We start from the raw sequence: 26532 nt of genomic DNA, 5'->3' as shown, positions 1-26532 counted from the left end.
ATGATCCAATTCAACTCATTAAAGCATAAAAACCAAAGAAAAATAGCGAACAGCAAAAGTTGTTGTCTATTTTCTGCCATTTTTGTTTTGACAGTCAGAAACAAAGCAGTATATGGTCCGATCAACAATACGCTTCTGAAACGGGCGACGTTGCCCGATCGGCAAGGAGAATAGAGCGCCGTACGGATATTTTCCACAGACGTTTCTCGAAGAAATGACGTCTTCCGCCTCGAAAAAAGAACATCCTACTGTTTTACCGCCGGAGCTTGATTTAAAAAGAGACTCATGCACAAACTCACGAAAATGACTTTTTCTAAACCTTGGAAAAGAATGAAAATGCGGAGGAAAAACGCCCGTTTTAACAAATATGTCCTTCTCAAAGCAAATATTTAATAAGAATTTACTTTGGATGAGGGTCTACTATTCTTTTCTTAGCATATTCTTAATTTTTTAGACTTGACTCTTTTACAAACATGAGAAATGATCAATTTGAGAGTTTTGGACTTTCGAATGAACATTTGGAGCTAAAATTACATTTCTGCCTCAAAGTGTAAATTCAAGTCTAACAAAGGAAGCAGTTTTTTTCTATTAACCTGATACAAAATGACTGTATTCTTATCAAATTCTGTGAAACTCACCCTAGAGGTTATTCTTAGGGGTTCTTACGATTTGGCCAATTTTCACCCTGATATTTTTATAGAAGATATTCTTTAAAAAAGCGTGTATTGATTAGCAGGAGGATTAAAATGAAAATGTCCCGTTCGGAAAATTTTTACAAAAATAAAAAATAAGCGAGGGGCGTACCAAGAGTGAAGAGTATCAATGTGATATTTCTTTAGTTTTAAATCAAAACATTGTGTCGGGATGTTCATTTTTGAACAAATGAATCACAAAAAATATAAGAGCAAGAAAAACAATAACAATTTCTTGGTACAGCCAATTTGCCTAACAGCAGGAAATAGCTTCTATAAATACAAAATCTGGATTCTAATTTCATCTTTTAGAGTAACGCACAGCGTAAATTTCAAAACACAATTCTACTTTTAAACATGTTTAAATTTTTTAATTCTTTCTACTTAAGAAGCCAGCATGGAATAGTCTTTTAATAAAAAACCGAAATTGAGAATTGGAGAAAAAATAAAATTATATAGAGCCTTTTAATACTTTTTTTAATTCGACGCCCTGTAATTCAATTTTCGAGAAGAATTGACTTTTTATATTGAATAGTGGGAAGTCTCTCCAATTCGATAAACACAAGGTTAACATCGAATTAGAGAGCTTGGAAAGGAAAATATCAGTGAGATTTGATTACTTTGAACGCAAATCAAACATTTAAGGTAATGTTGATAGTTCTACCGTGTTGATACTTTTTTAAGATTCAAATTTCAAAATTTAATTTAATTCAAATACAAAAAAAAATGAAAATTAGATATAAAAATATCGGCCTTTTACACACTAAAATCGAATTAAAAAGCGAAAAACCGTCAAAAGAATTTCAATAAAAACAGGAACTTGTCATTTACAATGTCCGAAAAAAATATAAGGATGGTTGATTCCAATTGAGTCAAAAGTTTTGTTATGGTATTATTATTGCCTTTTAGGACCGTTGCTTAACTTTTTAGTACATCTTTCTACCTATGCACGAGTAATAGTTCCGAAAAACGAAAAGAAAATTATGCAGCATGACCGAAAAAAAAACGGAACAAAACTATCTGGTATTTAATAACAAGCATATTTTCATACCAACCTATTATTCAGCATGTCCGAAAAAAACTCATTTTAATTACCTAGAGAATGGTAAGTTTATTGACTGTAAAGAGAAAGATTGTAATCTCGATCAAATTTGTGCGAATTTATAACATAATAATCCAATTTCCTAATGTATACAGATTTTATCTAATAAAATTACAATTCTTTTACTTTTACTTTTAATTTTGTTTTGAATAAAATGTTTGTTCTTTTATTTTGAGATGACTCGTTGAGGGTTTTCCCACTCGTAACATTGACGAGTAATAGTCAGAAAGTTATTGCTTTGTTTAGTCTGTGATGTGGAAAATTTAAAAACTTGAAATATTCAACCATATTACGAATTGATTGTGTTTCTTCGACGATACAGCCCAAATGTAAAAACAGCCAACAAAAAACGCCGAAATCCTGGTATCATTTTTGCGTAGACAAAAATATTGAGCATATTGTTTGAGAAAAAGAGTAATCTGTGAATATCAAAAATAATGTACAATTTAGACTCCACTGATCCTTCATGTTCAATGATCAAGTATCCCAAAAGACCTAGGAAAACATCCAGCATTCTTGATATTATGACGCTAAAAGTAAACACGTATATAAGCCCACTAATTGTTTTCAGCGCTGCCCGATTCCTTGATCGGCTTTGGTCACTCAGTGCAAACGAATTAGCATTTTCATCTCGATGCATCGCTTTTGACATTCGGTAGTAGAAATACACCATTAGTGCTAAAGGGATGAAGCTGTCGATCACGTTATTGACGATTGCTTGCGATTCAACCACTGGTTTCTGGCCTCTTTTGGGATAGTCGTAGTCACAACTATGGCTATCCTCCTCAGAATTATACACCAATTTAATCCGCATAAAATCAGCGATGTTGATAAGAGCTGGTATAACCCAAATCAAAATACAAGCTAGTCCGTATTTCTTTTTATTGATTCGGACAGCCATTGGGTAGGTAATGGAGCGATATCTAGCAAAAGAAATCAAGGTCAGTGCCCAGCATGATGTTATTGGAACAACTTCCAGGAAATAAACACGGAATATAAGACATGCAAATGCCGGGAGTTCCCATGTGTGTTTTGTATAGAAATGAAAGGCAATTGGTACACCAATGCAGATGGCTAGATCGGCCAAAGCAAGATTAATGATCAGAAGATGATACGAGCTCATTCGCTTTAATCCGTTCTTCAAATTGATTTTGACGAAGTAAACGATGATAAGCAGATTCCAGAGACCACCAATCGCAACTAAACCAGGGAAAATATTAAGAAAGAAGTAATAGTGAATTTTTTCTGCTACTTCGCCAATACTCTCCAGAGCTTCTGGATGAATTTCACCGCTACCGCTGGCGCTACCATCAGTGGTGAAATTATCGCTATCGATAGTGATATTACCATTGTTCATAGTGAAATTGTGGCTACCATTGGCATTCATTTTCTTTATTGCTTTCGAAATTAAAGCAATAAATTACTACCCGACGGTGGAAAACCAATTTAAAAATAAAGTCGCACTTCTATTCAAGACTCATGAAATAAAAGTTCTCGAGATATCCCTGACATAATGCACTATGCAAATGTGAAAAATATTATGAAAAAGGAAAATTTTAATAAAAAATGTAATAAATGATTTTATTAGATTTAGCTTCTTTTTTTTAGAATTCTCCTATTTTTGAATTTCTAAATTCTATCTTCATTTTGAGACTCGATATATTAGTCTCGATACTTCTGATCCTATAAGTTTATAAGTTTATGTTTCATCATTGGCTAAACTCTAAATGGAAAACCAATTAAACCAATATCTAATCTACATTTATTCATTTGTGCCTTTTTTACACGTGTCCTTTTCAATACACCTTTTCGACCCTAGCCGCCAATTGCCTAGCCTATACTAGACGTCACCCGCGTTTTTTTTACGCAATTAATTAAGAAACGAGATGAAAAATCCCGGTTTTTAGTGAGGTGCTCGCTACCAATTGCCGCGCGGGCATTTTTTGTCCATTTTACCACCCTAAAACCGTTCCAGTCTTTTTTCACACCTAAGGACAATAGAAAAAAGTGTAAAAAAATAAAGGATTGGATCGGTTTTAGAGTGGTAAATTAAATATAAGTGGCACGCGTCTGACCACGCGAGTACGGTCGAAAAGGTGTATAGAAGTGTTAAATTTCTTAACTATTATATGATACACAAACAGGTGTTCCGGAAGTGGGTCAGAAGCTGTTTCTAAAATGTTTCTTACCCCCTAAGGTACCACTGTATCAAATTTCATGCTTTCTAGCCAAAAATGCACAATTGACACACTTTCCCTGAACTAATGGTACAATCTCTGACCTACCTAGATAATACAAAGTGGGGAGTCTCTTCAATTCGATAAACATGGTTAACATGGTTAATGGTTTTTATTGTTTATATAATTTATTCTTTAATATATATACTGTAGGATATACTGTTAAATTTCACAATAGTTTTGGACAAATTTTAAAGATATTTGATTGTTGTCACCTAACAAAATTCGTTATATCTTATATTCAATAAATTCAAATAGAACATAAATGTTCACATTCGCTTGAACTTTTGGAGAGTGAAGGAATATAATGGTTTTTATTTGACGTCAACTAGATCAGACGCTTTTGCAACGCTTTTCGAAAAAATGGCTGAAAACAAATAAAAACATCAAAATTCATGAAAATAACATCAAAATGGATAAAGATCAGCCTTTCGAAGCAGCCGCACCACCTCAAGCTTACACGTCGTCAAGATGTACTGAAAACGAAGACCTGGATCGCTTAACATGCAAAAAATGTAAAAGATTAGTTCATTATGGAGTATCAACTACAAATATTTGTGACATCCTACAACGATCATTACTTATGTTCAAACTGCGTGCGAATAACGAAAGACCTAAGAAATAAAGTGGGAAAAAACACTCAACATATGATTCAAAATGAACTTAAAAAGAAAGACGACGTCATACAAAAACTGAACAATGAGGTCAACACCAACACAAAAACCCGTGATTCCATCAAAAATGACCTCAAAACCTTTCTGGCAGGAAAACTACAAGAGATGGAGGAAAAGACAAGAAGCATGATAAAGGAGGAAATAAAGCACACAGCAGATATAATGACTGAAACATCAAAGAAAACATACGCCGAGATTACCAAGAAGCAAAAAGAAGATATAAAATCTGCCGAAGAACAAAAACGGAAGGAAGAAAGTGAAAGGAGAGACTTAGAATCTAGAAAACTGAATATGATCGTTCACGGGTTTCTCGAATATTCAGGCCCAGATAAGGAAAAAGAAGAAAATGGGAAAAAATATGACATATTTCGGTTCCGAGAAACTCCTAGATGACATCAATGTTCCAGAAATCAATGTTACTCACCACAGATTAGGAGACAGAAAAACTAAGAATGGCCGTCCTTTGAAAGTCACCCTACAAAGTCAACATGACAAAGATCTCATCGTGAAGAATTTACACATGCTGAAAGAAACTTGTTTCATTCAGGTAAGTATAACGGAAGATTTCACACTCAACGAACGGAAAAAGATCAAGGAGATGCAAGAACAAGCAAAGAAACTCAACAAAAACAATAACAATAAAGGATTCAACTGGTGCGTAAGAGGAAGCCCAAGAACAAAACTACGCCTCATTCAAAAATTACAAAACCAAACAAAAATATTTTCAAATTACAAACCAAAATGCTCTACAGAAGAAATCGTCAGTGATTGGGCATTAACAGATGATGATGAATGATTTATTTTGTAAAATAGGCAGTCGAACTCTATTAGCTTTAAAGCTAGTACAGATTTGTACACATTTTTTGACTTTAGGGGATAAATCACTGAAAATTGTTATACCTTCCATCCCCCATATACAATTTTTTTTCTAGAAGAGCCCATTTATACACTTTTAAAAGAGCTGTGGTTGCATATGACGTTTAGGTTTAAAAAAAAATTTAAGCTATATAAATTCGTAAACAGACAATTTCAAATTTTCCCAACTTTTCAGGCCCGGCGGAAGGGGGAGACTGGGGTGACTTTAGCCTCCCCAATTTTAAGAAAATGAGATTTTTTTCTCAAATTCCTAGTGAATTTTATCCCATTTGAGCCTTCAACTCCCCCACTTTTACGGTTGTTCGCGTATGCATTTGTTTAGTTCGTACAATTGAGAATGAAAACTGACTTTTCTGATTGAAACGTTTTACTTTTGTGGGCCCATTTCTTAGAAAGAATATTGAATGATGGCGTTGAAGCAAGCTCTAGGAAAACAAATATAAAAAACTTCTGAGAAGATCAAGCTGAGGAACCAGGGCAAGGTTGTAATTTAAAATTATCAATGTTTTTGCAACTCAGTGACTACCTAGATCTGAGCATGTTTTTTGCCTGTATGCATGTCTGTTGTCACCTCAAATTTTGGGGCAGGCGGAGACTTCAAAATGTCCGCTTTGATGAAGTTTGTCACTTCTTGGGTGATATTTGGGATTTTTATTTTTTTCATTTTTTGAAAATGTTGATTTTTGAGTAATTTAAATAATACTGAAGTTGAGCCAGAGCGGTTAGCACGTTCGACAGTAATGATTAATAGTAATTATCTACGGTGTAGGAAATAATCTCAATTTTTTCGATATTTTGATGGCCTAGTAAGAAAGTTTTTCTTTTCTATAGTCAGCAGCTCAATATAGTCCTTAGGAATAGCTCCGAAAGGCAATCCATTTCGTTTATAATCGGGAGTATGGGTTTATGGAAAAATGGGGATGGAAGAATTTCAGGCTTCACCCAACAGATGGTGATTTGTCCGCAATTTTCCAATAAGGGGTGTTCTTTTGGGGGTATGACACCTAGTTTTAACTTTTGATACTTTTTTCGATGAAGCTGGAATATGAATTTCTGTCTTCTGACATTACGTCACTTTCAAGTTATTTTTGTAATTTTTTCACTGATAATTTTTTTTTGACCGATTGATCTTTTTTTATTTTAATCAAATTATATTACATGCCAAAAGAAATTTAATTTAGAACTTTATATAACAAACGTTTAATGATTAGACCGAATGGGTAATATTCTAGTTACTAAGGAATAAAACAGATTCTATCAGACATGAAGTGTAATTCAACAGAAATATTTCTAGATATAAAATAAACCCTACCGATACATATTTCTTATAATAATAATAATTTCTAATATTGATAAAAAACCTTCCCTTATTTTTGTATTCAGTACTGAATAATTAAAAAGAGGGAAATATACGAGCGGCACTTTAGCTTAAGAGGTGCGAAAGTAAAGTACTAAAAACCCTTGGGCGTGGTCAATATAAAAGAGAAGCTAGAATTGTCTGAAATTTGTTTTAAAAATCAAACATGTGGTAACCTTTTTCGAAAAGTTGTTTTGGAACGAGTTTTCCTTGGACAAGTCTAAAAAGATCTGTCTGAGAGACCATGATCTGAAGTTCGGACGCCCTTGACACTTTTGACTATTCGGGCGGTTGTTTGACGGGCGTTCCACCCTGATGGCGTGATTAATCCTCATCGTCATCATCATCATCTTCTTCTTCAGTTTCGTAAACGCTTTCACCGGAATCATCTTTATCGTCATCTTCACTCGAATAATTCCAATGCTCTCCAGGATCGAAATCTTTCGCTTCTGATACTGCCACCTGGGAATAACAGAAAAACACCATATCAATTTGCAGGACATGGAGTGAGGATCATTTGAGGAAATTGCAAAGGAACAAAATGTATATTCATGATATGCACCATTGCAATGTCTTCACGGAGCAAACATCTGACTGGTTGAAAGTGACGTATTGACTGATTTTACGTCACTTAGAACCAATCAGCTATTCATGATATGCACCACTGGAGAGTCTTCTGAGAACTTTTAAAATTTTCCACCCAATACGTCACTCAAACAATAGAAAAAGTGACGTATTAGGTGGAACAAAAACAGAAATGTTGCATAATTTCATGAAGTCATTGCAGTGGTGCATATCATGAATTGGGTCCGTGATGTAATATCAGAAAACATTACAATGGTACATATCGTGAATAGAATAATCTACGCTGTCCCGTTCCAATCCAAACAGCGTCCGTAGAAGAAATCATTTTTAGAACAAGTCTAGTGACAAAAGCAACAGTCATTTCAAAGACATCTTAAAAAATGATGAAAGGGGCTTGAATATATGAAAATAGATACACAAAATACTTGTAAGATGTATTATACACGCGATGCACGTATTCCATATTCAAATGTTAAAAATATTAGTTCATCATTAGTCTTCGTGTTGAACGCATTTATTACCGAATCACATAAGAAATTTGAGAAACGAGCTAAAGTGGAGTCTCCATAACTCGAACAAGCACGGGGAACGCAATTTTTTTATGGACTTATGCAGTCAGGTTGTTATCCGAAGGGATGAGAAAACTTGTTTGAGTTAAGGAGACATTCCAGTTATAATAGAGAGTCAAATTAAAGAGACTCAACAGTACTTACTTTTAGAGGTTTAGTCATATCGAAATCAACATAAGAATCTGACTTGACCACCACAATGTATTGATAAATGCCTGGTTTCTCTGGCGCTGAGAATTTCAATTGCACCTAGGAAGGGTGAGAAAACGAGTTCTGGTCAGTGGGTAGTCAAAAGTAGTCAAAGTTTTAAAATCGAAGTCACCAAATCAACGTTTAGCATGTCCTTGCTTTTGGGAGATACTTTAAATAATGTATTTTAAGGCCAGTGCTAACTACTTCCCGGGGGGTTCGGAGTTGAGGGGGTAGGAAATCTAAAGTACCCCCAAAATAAGGTAACTATAGATCTTCTCTTGACTGATGAAAATATTTAATAAACGGGTTTGGAAAACAATCGAAAAATAAATTTGAAGCACTTAGTATTGCAAGGTGTAGACAAACCTTTTCAGTAACTTTGAGATTGGTGACTTGCTGTGGAGCTGTGACTAATTGATTATTCTTCTTATTGATCAAGTATACCCACCAATATTCGTGTTTTTCCTATCCAACGAAAAAGATTCAGTTAAATTCAGTTTAAAAAATCGAAATGAACACGTAAGTTTCTCATCTGAAGTTTTTAAATAAGGCGAGACCAGTTTGATTAATTGTTTTACAACTTGTAAAGGGGGCTCGGGCTAAGCCCGACCGACTCTGAAATTCCAAAAATCGAAATAAAAATCTAATTCATCTTGATAGTACATTTTTATTTGCATTCCTTCACAGACTCCCAAATTTTCAAAATTTTGCTAGTTTTTGCAAGGCTTTAAGAATTTTATGTTCAATTTTTCATTTTAACCATTAGATTATCAATTAAATTGACCTCGCTTAAGCATACAATAATTCGAAAACAGGCTCGAAGATGCTTAGATCGATGACTTGACAAGACTGAAAAATACTTATAAGGATGCTTATATCACATCAAGCAAAATTTGAGGGAAATTCTAAAAATCCGTAAAATCCGAGCTGAAAACAGCCAAAATCAGGAAAATAAATTTTTCATAGGCTCAAGGTAATGCTTAGCTTATGCTTAAATTTTTGCCATATAAGAGCCAAGATATGCTTATAAGCGGAATGCTTATAAAGAAAACAAGTATTATACCAACCATTGGATAGTAAGGACAATGAACGATATGACTTTCTTTGGATTTGGCATCTAAGAGACGATCAGGTTGCATCATATCATCTTTTATACTGGACCATTCATCATCCGCCCCATCGTCTCTTTCGACCATATTTCCTGAAAGAATAATTTCACTTTTCATTATTCTCAACGCGATGAATTCTTCTTGTTCGGGTATTCTTATTTTTCAGCAGCTCAAACATCAAAATGTTCAAACTGTTTAAATTTTTACATTCAAGGTTTTTATTGTTCTTATAAAATGGATCTAGGTATTCTGCTAAAATGACAGGCAGAGTGTTTTGTGAAATTACACAACAACAAACTGTAACATAACCAATCTTTACTTGGATGAGGGTCAGCATTCTTAAAAATTGCAAAATTGAGGTGAAAATTCTGCATAAATTCTATCCTTTTTCAGACTTGACTTTTTACAACATGAGAATGATCAATTTGATGAACATTTGGAGCTAAATACATTTCTGCCTCAAAGTGTAAATTCAAGTCTAACAAGGACAGTTTTTTTTCTTACCTAATCAAAATAACTGTATTCTATCAATTCTGTGAAACTCACCTAAGGTTTTTCTTAGGGTCTTACGATGGCCAATTTTCACCCTGATATTTTTATAGAAGATATTCTTTAAAAAAGCGTGTATTGATTAGCAGGAGGATTAAAATGAAAATGTCCCGTTCGGAAAATTTTTACAAAAATAAAAAAAAAAGCGAGGGGCGTACCAAGAGTGAAGAGTATCAAGGTGATATTTCTTTAGTTTTAAATCAAAACATTGTGTCGGGATGTTTATTTTTGAACATGTAGCTTCAGTATATAATAATTCAAAACAAGTCCTTTTTCCAAATTAATCACAAAAAATATAAGAGTAAGAAAAACAATAACATTTTCTTGGTACAGCCAATTTTCCCAACAGCAGGAAATAGCTTCTATAAATACAAAATCTGGATTCTAATTTCATCCTTTAGAGTACCGCACAGCGTAAATTTCAAAACACAATTCTTCAAATATTACGACCATGATTGTCTTTGAAACTAAATGCTGATTTCTGCTTGCGGGGGGTCTAAAATTACAGATAAAGCCCAAAAAATTGAAATAACCCTTTCCGACTATTTTGAAGCATTTCATTGGGTCAAAATCAGTTTTTGGTGAAATATTTCAACTTTTGAAAAGGTCATATTACAGAAATCAAAAAAAAATGCCAATATTTCAGAAAAATTTTCAATTTTTTAAAAGTTTTGGCGTTAAATCGAAGAAAGGGATATTTTTAACCGGAAAATATGCCTTTAGTTTGAAATTAGACCCCCAGCAGAGCAGAATTTGGCATTTTTTCTTATTTTCAAAGACAATCATGGTCGAAATAGAATGAGAATTCCGGTTATCTTAACGTTTTTCAAGATTTAAAGTTCTGGCGAGAAAGTCGATTTTGGGCTATCTCTTTAACTTAATCAAATATTTCAATTAGGGATGGATTGGCAGACTTCCAGGCTATATTCTGAGCCTTATTGGACTATTTTTGAATATATTGGACTAGTCTTAAGTCTAGTGTTAAAACTCAGAGTTAAAACTCTACCCTTCAAACCTACTTTAGAGCACTTTTAAATCGATTGTGGTTTCAAAACTTCCCGGTGGATTTCCCTTTTTTCTCAAATATTACGACCATGATTGTACCTACGCACAAGTAATAGTTCCGAAAAACGAAAAGAAAATTATGCAGCATGTCCGAAAAAAAAACGGAACAAAACTATCTGGTATTTAATAACAAGCATATTTTCATACCAACCTATTATTCAGCATGTCCGAAAAAAGCTCATTTTAATTACCTAGGGAATGGTAAGTTTATTGACTGTAAAGAGAAAGATTGTAATCTCGGTCAAATTTGTGCGAATTTATAACATAATAATCCAATTTCCTAATGTATACAGATTTTACCTAATAAAATTACAATTCTTTTACTTTTAATTTTGTTTTGAATAAAATGTTTGTTCTTTTATTTTGAGATGACTCGTTGAGGGTTTTCCCACTCGTAACATTGACGAGTAATAGTCAGAAAGTTATTGCTTTGTTTAGTCTGTGATGTGGAAAATTAAAAACTTGAAATATTCAACCATATTACGAATTGATTGTGTTTCTTCGACGATACAGCCCAAATGTAAAAACAGCCAACAAAAAACGCCGAAATCCAGGTATCATTTTCGCGTAGACAAAAATATTGAGCATATTGTTTGAGAAAAAGAGTAGAAAATGTAAGGGATGGGTTATAAATCTGTAAATATCAAAAACGATGTAGAATTTAGACTCCACTGATCCTCCAATGAAGTAGAAGTATCCCAAAAGCCTTAGGAAAACATCCAACATTCTTGCTGTCATGACGCTAAAAGTAAACACGTATATAAGCCCGCTAATTGTTCTCAGCGCTGCCCGATTCCTTGATCGGCTTTGGTCACTCAGTGCAAACGAATTAGCATTTTCATCTTGGTGCATCGCTTTTGACATTCGGTAGTAAAAATACACCATCAGTGCTAGAGGGATGAAGCTGTCGAGTACGTAATTGACGATTGATTGCAGTTCAACCACTGGTTTCTGGCCTCTTTCGGTATAGTCGTAGTCACAACTATGGCTATCCTCCTCAGAATTATACACCAATTTAATCCGCATAAAATCAGCGATGTTGATCAGAGTTGGTATAACCCAAATCAAAATACAAGCTAGTCCGTATTTCTTTTTATTGATTCGGACAGCCATTGGGTAGGTAATGGAGCGATATCTAGCAAAAGAAATTAAGGTCAGTGCCCAGCATGATGTCATTGGAACAACTTCCAGGAAATAAACACGGAATATAAGACATGCAAATGCCGGGAGTTCCCATGTCTGTTTTATAAGGAAATGAAAGGCAATTGGTACACCAATGCAGATGGATAGATCGGCCAAAGCAAGATTAATGATCAGAAGATGATACGAGCTCATTCGCTTTAATCCTTTCTTCAAATTGGTTTTGACGAAGTAAACGATGATAAGCAGATTCCAGAAACCACCAATCGCAACCAAACCAGGGAAAATATTAAGAACGTAGTAATAGTTAATTTCTTCGGCTACTTCACGAATATTCACTAGAACTTCTGGATGAATTTCACCGCTACCACTGGCGCTACCATCAGTGGTGAGAATATCACTATCGATAGTGATATTACCATTGTTCATAGTGAAATTGTGGCTACCATTGGCATTCATTTTCTCTATTGCTTTCGAACGGTAGAAAACGAATATAAAAAGGAAGTCGCACTTCTCTTCAAGACTTGTGAAATAAAAGAAAATATTCACAATCTTCCCGAAATATTCCTGACATAATGCTTTCAGTCTCTTTTCAATTTAAAGGTTTTTGGGTGCTTCCATACAAAAGATGAAGACACGTCATCATAGAGAGAATGAAAATCAACACCACATTTTTCGACTCAATCATCAAAAAAAAAGACTCCCTGCCTGGAAGACATAAATATTCATTCAAGTAATGTTAATTACGTTCATTCGAGGGCGTGTAACTAACTCAATAAACAGGAATAAATGAAAAATATTCAAAGTTACAAAGATTCCCCGGGATGGAAAAATTAGGATATAGTGAAAAAATGTTATTACAAATCGCTTACTTAACAAAAGTTTATTAGTGCTACAATAATAAAGAATACTCATATCTATTTAAAGATATTCCACAATGTCAACTGTAAAAGCAAATACGTCATCTACCTACTAGAATGTCAAATCTGCAAGATCCAATACGCCGGTAAAACTGAAACACCCTTCAAGGTCCATTTAAACAACCACAGAAGCAATGCACTTTATCCGAAAGAAGACACCATTCCAGCGTGCAAACGCTTCAACAAGGATGCTAAATCTACGATCATTGAACAACTAAGAAACATCGAAGGAAATGAAAGCCAGCTGAAAAACACCATTCTATCACGAGAGAACTTTTGGATCAACAAACTAAAAACCTTAAAACCCAAGGGTTTAAACCAAGGTCTCAATTTAATAGCGCCTTAAGTATGTGTTTACACGTCCATTTTTTACAGATCACTTACTTACAGACGGCTCATAAATACACGTCACAGAAAAACGTTTATTTGACGCCAAAAATTTTTTTTTGTTTAAAAACTGAATTTTTTTAGCTAGAAATATACCTTGAAAACGACCCTTGCTGAAACATGTTGGAAATTTCTAGCATCTAATGGTATTTTTGTCTCTATCCTCCGTCTGACATATCTATTTAAAGAATAGACTATCATCATTGACAAATTTCAACTTTCCAAGCTCAAAGTTTTATTCCTTTAATGGCGAGAGTTGGCCGAGCTTGCAATACATTAGTTTCCTCCTGGGTCAGTCCCCCCACCAATAAATTTCAGATTGCCGCAATCTCGGACAAAAGGTTGTAGATTTTTCAAAAATGCATGAAAAATTTTAAAAAGAAACTCTGAAAACCCATTATTACCACGGCCAGTTTGGAGTTTGGATGACAATTCCAAATGCCAAATCCACTCGACATTAAAAAAAAGTGAATTATTGCAAAGTCTTCAGGCTATTGTTCAATGAGCGATTTGGGCAATTAATTTTTATGCACCTTTGACATTTGCATTGCACATGAAAAATGTAGTTCTTTAAAAAACTAATGATGCATTATGCAAATGTGAAAAATATTACGAAAAAGGAAAATCTTAGTAAAAAATGTAATGAATATTATTTTGATAAGGCACTAGCTAGAAATTTAGATTTAGCTTCTTGTTTTTAGAATTCTCCTATTTTTGAACTTCTATCTTTGTTTTGAAACTCAATATATTAGTCTCCATACTTTTGATCCTATAAGTTAGTTTATGTTTCATCATTGGCACACAAAACCAATACACAGAAAACCAATTAAACCAATATCTAACCTACATTTATTCATTTGTGCCTTCTCTACACGGATCTTTTTCAATAGTGTTAAATTTCTTAGAAATATTAAGTAGTTATAATCTTAGATATTTAATATAACTGTTATATGGTAATCTGACCTACCTAGATTATACAAAAGCCTCTCATCCTTTAGTCGTAACTTCATTTCAATAAATCAAAACAGCAAGCAGTAAAATCTCAAATACTTTAATAAAGATTATTACGTTTTCTATCAATTATCATTCACACTTCTACAAAAGATAACTAATTATCCAGGAAAGAAAACATCTGTCATGTGATTTGTGGAAGTTGTTTCTGCATATGTAAACAAAAACTAAAAAGGTGACAGTTGGAAAGTCCTCCCTCCAGAAGAAAAATTTTGTTGCACCTTTTTGAAATCCCCCTGGGTTTTTATTTTTCCTTTTACCCCCCTTTGGAAATTTTTTTGAACCCCCCCCCCCCCCCCCCCGAGCAGAAATAATAGAAAGGCATAAGAAAACCGAGACTCAATAGCTGAGTAAGACTAAGTGACTAGAGAAACTACGACAAAAGTCACGCGATGAAAATGTCATTATTAATGCTAAAGGAAAATATTTCCCAACTTCTATGCATACCCTGAGAAAATCTTTCTTACCTTCATCCTCATCATCATCTTCTTCATCCTTTTTGTCATCCGCTTCGTCTGCTTGTTCGTCCGCCTCATCATCGGCTGCATTCTCATCTTCGCTATCCATATTTTCCACGCTGAATGAGAAAAGAATTCATCTTATTTAAAATTATGAACTCCGTAGACTTATCAACGGAGAATAGCCAGTTTGACTAAAAACACTGAAGTCTCTTTAACTCTAATCTCGCCTTAACTCGAACCTCTATAACTCCTCTATAACTCCGTCTCCTTAATTCGAACAAATTTTCTAGTCCCTTCAGTTAAAAATGTCGTAAAAGCCTTCCTTCATATCGCAAAACTTTCTTAAACCGAACAAATTTGCGCTCCCCGCAGCTCCCCGTGCATGTCGAGTTATAACAGACTTCACTGTAGTAAAATTTTCACGCACCAGCCTTTTCATTTTAATGAATCCAGTTCAGTATGTCGAAGAGGGGTTTGAAAGCTTCCAGACCCCACCCATGAAATGATTACTTTGAATAAAAAGAAATGTCAGAAAAACTCAGATCAACACAAGACCGTCAATGAAACATTTAGGGACGAAATAAAAAAGAGTGGGTTGAGTGACAGCCGAAGATTGTCAGTTTGAACTCCACATGAATAAAGCACTATAGCGTGGTCACACCTTCTGGTCGCTAATAATCTGATGATCCGGGTCTCACATAGAAACAAATCTATCGTTTGAAGTGCATTCAGTTAAATAAAAAAATGTTACCCGTCATAAGATTCTTCATCAGCTTCCTCATCTTTTTCTTCTTTGTTTTCTGTTTTGTCTTCTTGTTTCTTTCGATGTGAAGGAAAAGAAAACACCATTAGTCTGAATGCAAAATATTCTGACAAGCACCATCAAGCCACCCCCAGGGGTCAGTACTAAAATCTCAGACATCGTGACTAGTACATCGGTACCAAGATTAGTGATTGTTATCAATTTTTGGATCTTTAGAATTGTTCGTAATTTCTCAAAAATAAATTTAAGTATAATTATTCAGTCAAATGGCTTAAATATTTGCTCAATTCATAAAGGGATTGTAATAATTCTATATAGTCGTATCATAACTCAAGGATAAATAAAAAAACCGTCGGTATTCTAAACGATTCCTTAATAAGTTAATGCAATTACTTATTATTTACTTTAAACTTCGTTATAGCTTAGCACCTTACCTCATCCTCTTTTTTCTTCTTTTTGACAGGTTGCTTTTTGACTGGCTTCTTAGCTCCTTTCCCTTTCTTTACTTTACGTTGCCAACCTTTGACTGGCTTCGGTGATGCTGTAGCCTGTTGAATATGAACATTGAAAATCAATGACTGGGATAATACAATTACTTAGATAACAAAATGAAGACGAAAACTTTTTTCCGCTTAACAAACCTGAGAAATAGGATAAAACAGAATAAAACTCTAGCGTCTCTAGAAAACATGGACTGTAAAATTATCGGGCAATTCTTTTAGATGATTGTCAAATTTAGCGTTTTAAACAAAATATCAATTTGTAGAAATTTCGAAATTCTTACGTCATCGTTATTTTCGATATTATTCAAAGACACTTCTTCACTTTCATCACCAAAGAACTCCTAAAATGTAAAAATAATTTTTTTTTATAAAAACAGTGTTATTCGATGGATTTTTCCGTCCAAAAAAGAAAGCGTAATATTTGAACAAGGTAGTCTTTTGTGACAAGCACCACTCTATTTCGTCTTCGTCTCTAACTCAAGCAAATCTTCTTATTAAAAGAAACATTAACCATAATGCAACTTATTTATAAGAGAAAGCTAAGGCTACACTGACGCCCACCTGAAAACCTTATTCAGTCTCGTTTTAGCTTGAGAGAAAGCAGAAACAAAATAACACCCGTTACTATACAAAAAGGAAATGGTGTACATACTTCCATAGTTTTTCTTGTGAGTGTGACCAGTGCAGTGACAGTGGAACCTACTGTCACAGTTTCCATATCTTCGTCATCGATGACTAAAAAGAAAAGGAAACAATAAGAAAATCCAAAATTTCTAACGCCGAAAGACTTAAAATGGGTCCTCAAACATCAGTGCTAGACACTGTATTTCTACCTGAGGGGTGTGAATTATCTGGCTCTTTATGAAAATGCTTATAAGGAATTTCGTATATAATTATCTCCTGTCTGGAAATTTCGACTTTATACCTCATAGGAGATTTATGTTTTTTCCCAGAAACGCATCATCGAAAATTCTACAAACCATAAGCGTGTAGAGAGGTTAAGATTGGAATTTGATAATGAACAGTACCTCTAGTTGTAGCCTCAATTTCAAGATGAGGGAAAGAAGAACACACATTTAATACATCTTGATATTGTTCGTCCGATAACGTCCGCAAAAGCATCCTGAAAGCATTTAACAAAGGTTTCTATAATACTGAACAGATCAGTGAAAAATCCAAAAGTAGAAACGATTCTCTGTCAAAATACATTCTTTCATACAGTTTATACAGGTTGTTATAAAAGCAATCTTGAATTCCTTTACGTTAAACTAAAAGCCTTTACCTTCGGTCAGTGTTATTCATCCCAACAAACTGTCGAATCGTCTTTATTTTCCTCTGAAAAAAGAATTTTTCAAACTGTTACAATGATCCAATCTACAACTTGAGCACTTATTTTAAAGCTTACTCAAAGCTATTGTACAGTTACAACGATAAGACTGTTTGAAATTCCAAAACCTTCAAATAGTTGTTAGGATATAAAAAATTTAAAAAAGGGGACGACAAGAGGAGGGGGGGTCAAAACAGTTTTGTTTGCATTTTTCAAAGGTGGTAACCAACTCACTAAGACACTATACCTCACCTTCATAGCATTTCTGGTAGCGCCCAGAATTATATGACACAAACAGTAAATGTTGAAAAGCCGAGAATAAGCAAACAAAAAAGTTAAGCCACCGCTCTGTAAACCATAACAAACTTTTATGGAAATGGACACAGGAAAAGGATTTTTTCAGTCGGATATCTACTGAATTTCAACATTTGTTTCTTTGAGAATGGCAAGTGATACCTTTTTAGTATTGAAATGACGTAGGTTTTCTTGTGAAATGTGAGGTAACATCTGAAATGTCGATTTAGATTCCCAAACTCCTTGTATCAGCATCTGACTCAATTTCATTAAATTCTCCATAGTTTCAAGTTTTGGAGGTTGAGATACTGAAAAAAATAAAGAAGACAGAATGAATTTAATCAATAGTAGCAAAGTAGCAGAGCTCTTTACCGAGTTCCCAAGTAGAATAGTAACATACGAAGAAATTTATCCAAATATTGTATATGTAAGAAGTTAAATGTATCTTCAAAGAGTGCTCTACCGAAGGAGCATAATATCAAGAAAAGAAAAATAACCAAACTTGCTTTTTACAATACTTTAAGTTTCATGTTTCCAATCGTCAGTTGTAAACATTGTATAAAGTCGTTCACTGCTTTTCCTTAGCCGATTTTTGTAAACATTCAAATTTGAATCACTCATGTGAACTTTGTAAAATAGAGGAAAAGTTGGGAAACATTTTTTATACCTCTTCCCATTTTGGCTAAATACATCAACTGGCCAACGATATTAATCATCTCACGTACTAACGTTGGTGATTTCTTCAAAATTAATTCTAAATCTGTAAAGAAGAAAAGAAAGGGTACTTTAATGAAAATATCAATAGTCCCAGTGCCTTTCTGGCAACTAAAAATACATCATCAATTCTCTCAAAAAATACCAAGATAATAATAATATAGACAATAGGTAATTGATACTAAATCGTTTAACTATCAGAATGATCCACCACCACTACCAGCATCAACCTTACCTTTTAATAGTGTTTGTTGTGGTAAAGCTATCCTGGAGAAATGAGCATGCATAAGAGCTCTTGCTTTGATACTGTATGCAAAACATAGAGGTCGTTCTTTATTCTTCTCGTTCAGCTGTGGTAACTCTCTCATTAGCTAAAATAGAAGGGAACCATTTTGTCATTTCAAACATTAACTCAAAATAGAGGCAGGCTTGATACAAAATTGATTGACTTGATTTAGCGATTGACAGAACATTAGAACGTGTCCATGGAAAACTTTTTCACTCAAAATGCGACCTGTATTTTAAGTATATCCAAGTGAGAATACTAGGAAAATTGAGTCAGCTGTGACAAGAAAATTACATAATAACTTAATAATGAATAATAATAACTTAATTGGAATTAAGTAGAGGACCAGTAGCTTACCTGTGGAAGTTCAACATTGTCACTTGGTCTTTCCTGTACTTCTGCATTGTGACTTTTATCAAATTCTAATGCACCAGCGAGTATCATTATTGCACCTGAGATGAAAGAATATCAATGCAAATGAAAATCAGGGTATATTCGATAATCAATGCTAAGCACAACTACTTGCTTCCTCCTTAGAATATGATATTGCCCACATGCAATGAACTTCACATTCTGCTTCATTCGTAATGCACTTAGGAGAAGTACCGGTTTCTCATGCAATATTTTACAGAGAGAACCAAAAACGCACAAAAATTGGTATCAAGATTATGCAATGTTAATACTCGAATATAGAGTAGCAGTGATAGAAAAACACTCCATGCACAAAAACTAACAAAATGTTTCAGTTCAAACATCTGCTCACGTTTTAGTGACATGTTAGGTGTCCGATGAAGAAAATACCAAAATAATTGTTCTGTATCAAGTAAAACTTCTTCTGCACTGTATTGTATAGAACGATACCACCATGAGCCCTAAAAACAACATTCAGTTTCTTTTATAAATTAAATATTACAATCTAATAAGCCATTAATTTAGCACAATCTTTGTTGGAGTGGAGAATTTTTGTTTTCATTCAAGAGTTTATCACTTGAGTTAATTCTACTAAAATCTGAGATATTTAGACAAATTTTCAGTCCAATCAGGCCACTTTTTTTATTCATTCCAGCTTAAACAATTTAGAGGTTTTTTGAAAAAATGAATTTTGTGAAAACATACCACAACTATTGGCAGTATAATGATGAAAGCAAGCATGTATGCCCCAAGAACCCACATTGAGTTCTTCTTATCGACAATCCAAGATGGTAGAGCAATGCCAAACTGTGTTGCTGAAAGTGTAAAGATTTGTTATTGAAGAAATTAATTCAAAAACAACTTCTAATCCAAAAGAAATTTTGTGAATATAGCTTTGTTACCATTCCAGGCAGGGGGAAGGTGCATTACATCTTGTTCTTTTCTTGACTGGGTGTAACTAATTCCTACTATAGGAGCGCTAAGACCCGTTCACCATTTGATACCACCAATAGAAAAGACAGTTCAATCAGACAAGCACGACTGATATTTTCTATGGATGCCTGCTAGGAGAAATGTTGTCATACCAGCGCTTTAGTCTTTCATTTAGAAAGTTTACTTATGTTTATTAAGAAACGAATCTAAAAATTTTAGCAAACCTCCTGGCCCATCAGGATTGCCATAGTCTTCCCAATTCTTTTTAGTTTCTTCATCTGTTAGACTTAAATCAAAAGAATGATGAATTTCATTAATCTTACTCTAGCCAAGTATAATATAAGACTCCCAAAGGGATTTTAAGTACCTGAAAATTGAACAGGCCCTTTGACAGTCTTTTAAGGGCTGGTAAATGACCAGTTAATTTAGAGAAATTTCATAACAATTTTTTTGATGTAATTGTTACTAACAAGCACTAACAAACGACCTAGAACGGTCTAACAAGCAACCATGACCGATCAAACGAGCGGTTAGGAGCGTCTTCAAGCGGCCAGGACCATTCAAAATCAGAATTTGTAGATGGTCTAAAGGCAAGGTCTAAATTACAAAGACGCGAATAGTTTCCTAAGACAAAAGCTTTGAAAGGCAAAACCAATTCAACTAGTTGTTTTCACGGGTATGATTGACCTTAAAATTTTAGGAATCAATAAAATAACTGTTACAACTAGGTTGGCCCATCAATAATAATTGATTAGGATTATTTACCTTAAAACATAAAATTAGTTTTTTTCATTTTGAATTTACTTACGCTTGATAAGCTTTCGAAATCTTCATGAAAACAACAGCATCTCCTCCTTTGTCAGGATGGTTCAGCTTACTGAGATCTCTGTATTTCTTCCTAATTTCTGCTTGGGTAGCACCCTAGACGAAAAAAATAAAAACAAAAGATGACAATTATTTCAATATTTATCAAACTCAAAGAAAGGTTATCACCTTAAGAACCAAACTTGGTAGAAAGCCCACTCAGACATTTAATTTTAACTTAGCCCACTTAGACATTTAATTTTAACCCATTTCATTATCAACTTGGTTCACACTTCTTTTCCTCTAGCCTGGTTAAAAAGTTGCAATTGAATCCAAACAAGAATAAAAGAAAAAAGGAACAGGTCCACTGCAAAATCAACTTACAACTTCTATCTGTAAGATGTCATAAGGATTATATTCACTATATTCTTTTTCAAATTGTGATACTTTGACAACTCCAGTGATCAATAATGCCCACAAGATTATTAGCACTGCTCGTCTAGAAAAAAGCATGAGAAATTGATAAGATCTTTTTTCAAAACTATCTACTGTAAAAATTTCAAAGAATTTTCAATGTTATTAGAGAGAATAATGCCCTTTGATGTTCTTTATCCTGAAGAAGCTGGATTGAACACCAAAACAAATACACACATTTTTTTATAAGAATAGTAGTTTGGATGAGGGTCAAGTATTTTTAAGAAATTGCCAAAATTGAGGGTGAAAAATTCTTAACCCATTCTTACTTCTTAGACTTGACTTGACTTTTCAACAAACATGAGAAATGATCAATTTGAGCAGATTTGAGAGTTTGGGACTTTTGAGTGCACATTGGGAGCTAAAATTATATTTCTGCCTCAAAGTTTCAATTTAAAGTCTAACAAAAGCAGCAGTTTTTCTGTTAACCAAATGCAAAATGACTGTATTCTTATCAAATTCTGTGAAACTCACCCTAGAGCGTAATCTTAGGGTATTTTTATAGAAGATATTCTTATAAAAAAAAGCATATATTATAGTAGATTGTATTGAATAGACAACCGACAAACAATTAAAGTAGAGGTAATAACACTTACATAAGGTATATTTTTTTCTTAGGAATTTTTTTGACAATCAAATCCTGTTTTGCCATACATGGAGGACAGTAACATGGCTTCCTCTTTTCATTTGTATCATCTGGGATAAATAAAAATACAGAATCAATATAATACTGAATATTGGCATTTCATTAAACTTATAATAATTTATAACTACTCTTTAAATCTACAGCACCTGACCCCGAGAATGTAGGTGAAATTTGAATCAAACCTGAAAGATGTAGATTTGCATTTTAAAAGATATTAAATATTTTCAACGAAATTTTGAACTCCCAAAATCCTTTCCCAGGGGTTAATTTCATTACTTTTGATAGATTGACCAATTTTTTTGGTCCTTGAAGTTGACTCCCATTTTCGTTATAGCCCCCAGAATGTAGGTTTGGTTTTATGGCTTTAAATCTAGTAATAGTAAAATGTTGATATTTTTTCAATTGGATTAATTCTAACAGCAAATTTTAGAAATGTTTTATGCGAAAACAATATTCTAAAGAGCATTTTGTTGTTCTGAAAATTGGATTTTTTCAATGGAATTTCGGTATTCATCGGAAATTATTGTTCTCTAAGTGAAATTCATACTTTTAGAAATATACGCTGACAAAAAATTAACAAATATATTAATTTCATCGTACTACAAATGAGGAAAAGTAAAAGGAAGGACGAAAAAAGAGACAAGAAGTTGTTTTATTTTGTAGGTTGAAATTTTGTGTTGAATATGTGAATATGTAACAAGACCCCGCTCACACCCGGTGGAACTTTTTCCCACATCGCGTCCAAAAATTTCTACTTTTTAAGTCCAAATTGGAATAGAAATTCTATTGCTCCAAACTTAGGCAAATTTTCTGATTGGGCTCGGGCCCCAACGGGTCTGGGACGTCGTAAAGCTCAAATTTCAACATTAATCATCTCCAGGTAGTACTTTCATGTTATAAAAGTTCAACAAACAAGTTTTATATATTTGACAGACTTTTATGTCGGGTTAAAAGGCCCCCAAATTGTAGGTCAACTAACCCCAAAAGTTATGTCAAACATTTTCGTCAAAATATCTAACTTAGAACAATAAATATTGAAATGGACTATTTTCCCCATTTCCTTAGTTCATTAGGACTAAGAAAATACCCTATCATCATAACTTAATTCCAATAGATTTCGATTTAGAGAGGATTTATTTAAAAAATGTCTCAGTTCGGGTAATATCCAATCAACTTCCATTCAGATTTTCGTTGGAAAAAATTAATTCAAATCAAGTTAAAATTTTCTGTCCAGAAATAATCAGTAAGATGTAACAATATGCTCTGAAGCAAATTTTTATGAAGTTAAACTATCGTTAGGGCTACCATGCTAAAAAATGAGAAACCTACATTCTTGGGGTTTACTACATTCTCGGGGTCAGGTGCTGTACTTTGATCGTAGAAATTTTAGCAAGACTAATTTTAGCGTATGTTAGCGAGTCAGGAAAATCTTGATTTTTTTTGGATTTATTATAGCGTATCACAATTTCAAAAGATTTCACGTGGATAAATTTTAGCGAATACTTGTATTACATCATTGACTGAATTCGTTTTCTAGCATTTCTTTGCACTGAGACCCTTCCTATTGATAAAAATGTATCAAGGCAATATAACCAGAAATTCCGCGCGGATAAATTTTAGCGATCTGTTGATTCAGCGTGTTTTAGCAAGATTTATTTTAGCGAAAATAGGGAAAACTCGCTAAAACACTAAAATTAGTCTCGCTAAATTTCTACGATTAAAGTACAATCAAAATGTAAGTGAAACGATAAACAGAAAACTCTGCCACTGTAGAATTGGTCTAAAAAATCATAGATTACAGTTTATCCAATTAATGTATACAAAATTATGATTACATACCTTCTGTCTTCTTTTTCTTTGAATCATCGGGGAATAAATAATAGGTTGTTGGGATCAAGAATATAGCACAAAATGAAAGAATAAAGTAATAAAATGTTGTTCCCTTTTCATCGTACTCAAATTTCATTCCTGCCATATTTTTTTTGTATTTTTATTTAACCTATTTAGAATAAAGTTAAATCAGCATTATAAATAGTGAAACGTGCGCAACACACTAGGCTCATTATTCATAGGCCTGATTGTAGCAAAACAAACCAAAAGATTAGTGCTCAGGCCTCCAAAATCAAAATTTTTGAAAAATTAAAAAGCACCCCCAAGTGTTCCAAATTTCAGCCAAATCAGACCATTTCTGAAGTCTCCAGGCTCCAAAGTCGCCTAATTTTTGCCAAAAAATTGTCCTCCCTCAGGAAGCAGGCAAAGAAGTTGTAATATTAAATTTATTGTTAAGGAGTAGACTGACGTATACTTTACATTTATTGATTTGGCTGGTAGGATTGGTAGCATTTGTGTCTTTTTGTTTTGACTTTGGTTAAAGAACGATATTCTGGATTTCATCATTTTTACAAGATGCTCCTTAGAGCTTACAGCTAAACTGTTTTTCTTTTTCACATAGTACAAAACATTTGTTTAAAAAAATTAAAGACTTAATGGAAAAATTCACATTTTATAAACACATATTTAGAAGGTTGTTCTAATTAGCAAACAGGGTATGTTTCGGAGGTGGGAATGTCCCGCCCGTAAACACTTGTCCCGTCTGAAATCATAATTTTTCAATTTCTTTCAATTTGTAGCAAAGTGAGTGTTTTAAAAAACATTCAGGAAGTTATTAGCAAGACTAATGGTAAGAAAAAAGTTCAAATAGCTCAATTAAAGTAAAGTTTTTACACCTTATTTAAACCTTGAAAATAGGAATTGATTTCGGACAGGACAATTTTCCAGTAAAAACAGGTATAACATGAAAATCACTGCCGGAACAAAAAAGGGAAAGATTCTCAATTCTTTTCTATTTGAAATAGTATGTTACAGTGAAAAATAATGCGTCTATTATATTTTGATTTTTCCCATTTGAAATTTTCCTGTTTGAAATCGAAAGCATCCACCGAAGGAGGACTTCAAAATATCTGTTCTGAAGGCACGTTCCAGCTGGATATGGCGGTCTGTTCTTACCGAACTAAAGAAAAAAGTCTGCTGGAAAAAAGTGGTCTGTTCTACTGAAGATTGGGACCAGCTGGAAAAATATGGTCTGTTCTACTGAAGACTGGGACCAGCTGGAAAAATATCATCTGTTTTACTGAAGATTGGTACCAGCTGGAAAATATGATCTGTTCTTATGAAAAAATAGTCTGATATCTTATATTTATAAATAACGTGTCTAAGAATTTCCTATCTGTTCTGAAGGAATTTAAAAAAAGTCCTGAATGTGGTTGCCTGGAGTGGCAGCTGAAAATTCTCCATCTGTTCTACAAAACATCTGGAAATTGTGGATCTGTTCGAACTGTTAGCTGGAAATTAAGTTTCTGTTCTTAAAAGTCCTTCAATGTCAAGCTGGAATTTAGCGATCTGTTCTTATAAGATTTTGTCAGCCCTGGTAGATAAGAACAGTTAACTCGCGTAAAATCAATCGCCTGGTAATTTCGTATCTGTTCTGAAAGTTTTTTTACCTCCTAGCTGGAAAAATATAACTGTTCTGAAGTAAAAATTTATCGCCTGGAAAACGAAGAACTGTTCTTAATTTCGTGGAAATCCTTCCAGCTGGCAAATCAGAACAGATATTTGCAAATTTTAGGTCAGTGGCTGCTTCTGTGAAATAGCAAGTATACTTATTTGTTCACTTCCTGATCATTTAGAAAGGAAAAGGAAATAGCAAGACTTAAATGAAACAGGTTTTTAAGAAAAATCATTTCAGGCGGGACAGGAAAAATCAAGCACAAATAGCCCTGAAAAAAGATAAAAATGGTGATACAGATTTTTAAGATCTAATCTAATTTGAAGAAGACCTATATAAGAACAATCTCAGAGAGTTCTATAGCTTCCTTGCTTCCTTAATACATTTTTCTGATAATTCTTGCCTTTAGTTCAGCAAATTTTGTCCGTCTGAAATCATTTTTGGTATCTTCTACCGGGTGCGCCACAAAAAAGTTTCTCTCTTTGAAACTGATTTTCTCAAAATCTAAAAATGTTAAAAGAACCATGCCTATTCCATTGGAAAGAAGAAAGATAAACTTAAATTTTAATGGGTCATTTATTGAATTCGGTTCATTAGATCGAAAGTTATGTTCAATTGAATAAAAAAGTTACTTTCTGAAAGTGGTCAAAAGCGTTAAAAATCGACCTATCAAATTAAACATAAGCATAATTACGTGATGGGTCATTATTTTTGTTTCAATCATCAAAAAAGATAATTAGCTGTCTAAATGACCTTTTGTTGTATAAAGGAAGGTTGGATTACATTGAAAGGAAGAAAATTAGTCGAAAAATGCTAAAAAATCTTGTAAAATTCATAAAAATATGTTAAAAATGGGTTTCGAGATACATCCAGCCTTGCATAGACTTTATCCAGTCTACAGCCAAAAATTTGAGAAAATTTCTGTAAAAGTAAATTAAAATGATTT

At 33.6% G+C, this 26532-nt stretch overlaps 1 protein-coding gene across 1 annotated transcript; it reads right to left on the bottom strand.

The window, feature by feature from the left end:
* Nucleotides 1–7178: 7178 nt before the first annotated feature.
* LOC136822477 (translocation protein SEC63 homolog) lies at nucleotides 7179–24080 on the bottom strand. The gene is made up of 22 exons (XM_067078742.1): nucleotides 23921–24080; nucleotides 22032–22131; nucleotides 21346–21460; nucleotides 20966–21078; nucleotides 20382–20443; nucleotides 19930–20039; nucleotides 19577–19685; nucleotides 19171–19265; nucleotides 18763–18898; nucleotides 18481–18573; nucleotides 17976–18121; nucleotides 17475–17527; nucleotides 17221–17315; nucleotides 16845–16927; nucleotides 16474–16533; nucleotides 16124–16237; nucleotides 15678–15745; nucleotides 14933–15042; nucleotides 9352–9485; nucleotides 8651–8749; nucleotides 8237–8341; nucleotides 7179–7400 (listed from the first exon to the last, which is right to left on the bottom strand). The coding sequence occupies exons 1-22, from the start codon at nucleotides 24054–24056 to the stop codon at nucleotides 7263–7265; spliced, it is 2274 nt and encodes a 757-aa protein (XP_066934843.1). The 5' UTR covers nucleotides 24057–24080; the 3' UTR covers nucleotides 7179–7262.
* Between the last annotated feature and the right edge of the window lie 2452 nt (nucleotides 24081–26532).

Source organism: Clytia hemisphaerica, unplaced genomic scaffold, assembly GCF_902728285.1.
Source record: "Clytia hemisphaerica strain Z4C2 unplaced genomic scaffold, Clytia hemisphaerica genome assembly, whole genome shotgun sequence".
In the NCBI taxonomy this organism is placed as follows: Eukaryota; Metazoa; Cnidaria; class Hydrozoa; order Leptothecata; family Clytiidae; genus Clytia; species Clytia hemisphaerica.
Note: the sequence above shows the minus strand (reverse complement) of the source record. Positions and strands in the feature narration are given on the sequence as shown.

Coding starts and splice junctions, on each gene's coding strand:
- LOC136822477 (XM_067078742.1), bottom strand. CDS start 24,056: ATGGCAGGAATGAAATTTGAGTACGATGAAAAGGGAACAACATTTTAT. Junction 20,040..20,381: donor CAATCCTGATGGGCCAGGAG/GTTTGCTAAAAT, acceptor TTACACTTTCAG/CAACACAGTTTGGCATTGCT. Junction 8,342..8,650: donor ATCTCAAAGTTACTGAAAAG/GTTTGTCTACAC, acceptor CACCCTTCCTAG/GTGCAATTGAAATTCTCAGC.